General features: G+C 34.9%; 1 protein-coding gene across 10 annotated transcripts in view; it reads right to left on the bottom strand.

Moving 5' to 3' along the window:
• Window positions 1–1,112: 1,112 nt before the first annotated feature.
• LOC113825633 (transformer-2 protein homolog beta) overlaps window positions 1,113–3,319 on the bottom strand; it is a 53,903-nt gene continuing 51,696 nt past the window's right edge. For all 10 annotated transcript variants that reach the window (XR_011398596.1, XR_011398595.1, XR_011398594.1 and 7 more), the window contains one exon: window positions 1,113–2,194. Coding sequence is in view for 3 of the 10 variants with exons in the window: in XM_070122178.1 (XP_069978279.1) it covers window positions 2,107–2,194 (88 nt within the window). In the remaining 7 variants the exon portion in view is untranslated. The remainder of the gene's footprint in view (window positions 2,195–3,319) is intronic.

The following is a 3,319-nucleotide window of genomic DNA, read 5'->3' as shown; positions in this document are numbered from 1 at the left end:
GTGTTCACTAGGTAGCCGAGGTTTTAGATGTCTACGAGAATAGTCTTTCATTCAAAATTTCTTGCCTTAGACGTAGTATGAAGTCAATTACGAAAGTAGGACATGTTCGTATTCCCATCGATTGTAGATGAAGGGATAAATGGCAGCAAAGTCAGTGTGTTCTACAACCCTGTGATCACATTCCCTCACTCACTTTCTGAATTTAATATTTGTTCCTTTCATTGTTTTGGGGCACATAATGAGGCTGCTTGTGACTTGAAGTGTGTTGTTTAAAGCTACAATACATTCATTTAGCTTTAAATTTACTATTGATTGCCAGTAGCAGTTTATTAACTTTATGGGCAAAGAAATTGGCCTTTTTGGATTTGTTTGCAAAAAAGAGAGAGAGAGAGAGAGAGAGAGAGAGAGAGAGAGAGAGAGAGAGAGAGAGAGAGAGACAGAGACAGAGAGAGAGAGAAAGAGAGAAAGACAGAAAGATAGAGAGAGAGAGAGAGAGAGAGAGAGAGAGAGAGAGAGAGAGAGAGAGAGAGAGAGAGAGAGAGAGAGAGAGAGAGAGAGAGAAAAAAAAAGAGAAAGAAAAAGAGAAAGAGAAAGAGACCAAAAATAATTCATTTGAATGGCTAGAATAATATATTTCTATTATATGGCGTTCTTGACACGAGTGTTTTTATGTCCATCTAATGGTGCCATACTGACCATGGCCAATGCAAAATGTACCCCTTTAATCTTTTTTAATCTTTCAATAAAAAAAAAACAATTTTTGTAGCACATCTGTGGCATACTGTGGGCAAATACCACTAGATTCTTGCATGTAAATTAGTTTTAATTCCGACTACCTTATAATTTTTATTATTATTTTTCCACTAGTAGTACTATATGTAGCCCCTCTACCCTACTAGTACCTACTACATAACTACGTACCTGAGGTGTCATCGATGTGACTTATAGAGCCAACTAAGTGTAAACACAATTAATAAATCATACTCGTCAAGTCCCCAGAAGCAGGAGGTTAAGGCACTGTACTGAAATCTTGTCTTTTTTCTTTGTATAAGACAAGAAATAAAGTATCTTGTGTGAACAATTTCAGAACTTCAAAATTGTTAATGAAAAAGTTTTGTATTTTCATATTTATTACTACACTTATACAACCAAAATACATCAGTTATTTTCACTCTACAACAAATTTGCACGCACACAAAATTCATTCACATCTATTATTTTCTAAGTCTATCCAATTTTGACTTACCACCAAAAATTAATAATCAATGCTGGATCAGTAATAGCAACACAAAATAAAAATTTACATTATATAGCATTCTTCAAAGTAAAATGCCATACTGTTGGAATTTTTAAAGTTTCTGTACCATAACTGATAAATCTTATGCATATGGATGCTCTGTTTAAATTATATTTTTATAACATATGACCAATAAACACAACTGCGTATTGCAGGATGATTACCTACAATATTGCTTTCCAACCCCCTTATATTCATTTACTTTTGCTACATTGTTTTTTTTTCTTTTTTCTTTTTAAAAATAAACTGATGATGATTGCCTCAAAAATAATGCAATTTCACTTTTGCTTTTTTCTCTTTCTCTCCCAAAAAATAAAGGAGTAGTGATTTTTTTTTAAGTATTTGAAAACAAATTCAAGAGAAAATAAATCCAATTACAAAACATAAACAAACTCTCAGTTGAATACCATAACAAGTAATCAGGCATCTGGGAGGTAAAAAAAAACAAAAAAAAACTATGCAGACAATTTAGTTTGTTTTGTTTCTTAATAAGAAGCAGGAAAATATGTCTGCCAAAAAAAAGAAAGAAAAGAAAAAAATCTTCTGATTATCTACATGGTTTCAAAAACTGAATATATCTGTACTTTCTTAAATGTATTTCTGAATCACTGAAATATAAAGCAATGTTTCCTGTGGATGTGTTAAGCATAAGGGATTCCTGGTATGCTATAACCAGGAAAGCTGCAAGAGAATTTCTTCTCTTAACCATGGTAATGCTTGACCTCCTGTGTATCTCCTTGTGTTGGACTCAGTGGCTCTGCCGAGCAGAAGCCACAGCCCATTCAGCTACAAGTTTCCGAACCCATTCCTCAAGAACGGGATCTTGATCGGCTGTGGTGCCGAGAACGGGATCTTGATCGGGACCTGTGCCGATATCTTCCTGATCCCCGATGTGCTCTGGAATAACAAACTTGATATCATTTTTCATAATTCACAGAAACAAATACAAAGTGACATTTGCAACACCCCTTATCATTTGTGTGTGTGTGTGTGTGTGTGTGTGTGTGTGTGTGTGTGTGTGTGTGTGTGTGTGTGTGTGTGTGTGTGTGTGTGTGTGTGTGTGTGTGTGTGTGTGTGTGTGTGTTTTTTTGCTTGCCTGAGTGCGTGTTAGTTTGTAAGAGTTACTATGAGTAACTGAGTGAGAGTATAGGTGAGAGGGTGCATGTGTGTGAATGTAAGTGAGAGTGAGAGTGAGAGTGAGAGTGAGAGTGAGAATATGACAATGACTATGAATGTGAATGAGCAGGTAGGCATTGGTGTGGATGTGTAGATGTGTAAGTATAAGTGTAAGTGTAGTTGTGTAAGTATAAGTGTAGTTGTGCAAGTATAAGTCTAGTTGTGTAAGTATAAGCGTAGTTGTGTAAGTATAAGTGCAGGTGTGTGTGTGTGAGTATAAGTGTAAGTGAAGCATAAGTGTAAGTGAAGCATATGTGTAAGTGATGTATAAGTGTGTCAGTGTAATTGTGTCTGAGTCTGAGCAAGAGCGAGAGTGAAAGTGCTTGAGAATGAGAGTGAAGGTAACAGTGACCGAGTGTACGTGTAAGTGTACAAGTATGGGTGTGACTGTGTTTGAACTTATAAAGTAAATTCCAGCTGCATGAGAACACTGTCTGGCAAGTTCATAGGAAAAAGCAGTAATGACCCTACACATGGACTGATAACTGATTTACAGTTACCAAGTTTCTAACTGTTAACTGCTGTAAATCCAAGGCTTTACTGGCAAAAATAATTGTGACTACAGACCGTTTCCAATACTATATACACTATATACAGTTTATCTTTGTTAACCAGTCTACTTTACTTTTAAAAATAAGGCCCTTTGTAAACCTAAGCAAAAAATGTGTTTGTTTTTACTTTAAGGTATGTAAAGAAAAATATAATAAATCTAAGAAAAAAAATCATACATATTAGAGTTCTAATTTGTTACAATTCAAAATATTACAATTAGCAAATAATGCTGAACTTTATAAATCTGATATGGAAATATGCCTAAAATGCATACACTGTATAAACATTGGTCCC

The sequence above is a fragment of the Penaeus vannamei genome, chromosome 5 (genome assembly GCF_042767895.1).
Source record: "Penaeus vannamei isolate JL-2024 chromosome 5, ASM4276789v1, whole genome shotgun sequence".
In the NCBI taxonomy this organism is placed as follows: domain Eukaryota; kingdom Metazoa; phylum Arthropoda; class Malacostraca; order Decapoda; family Penaeidae; genus Penaeus; species Penaeus vannamei.
The sequence above is the reverse complement of the archived record's forward strand: the minus strand, read 5'-3'. Positions and strand labels throughout refer to the sequence as shown.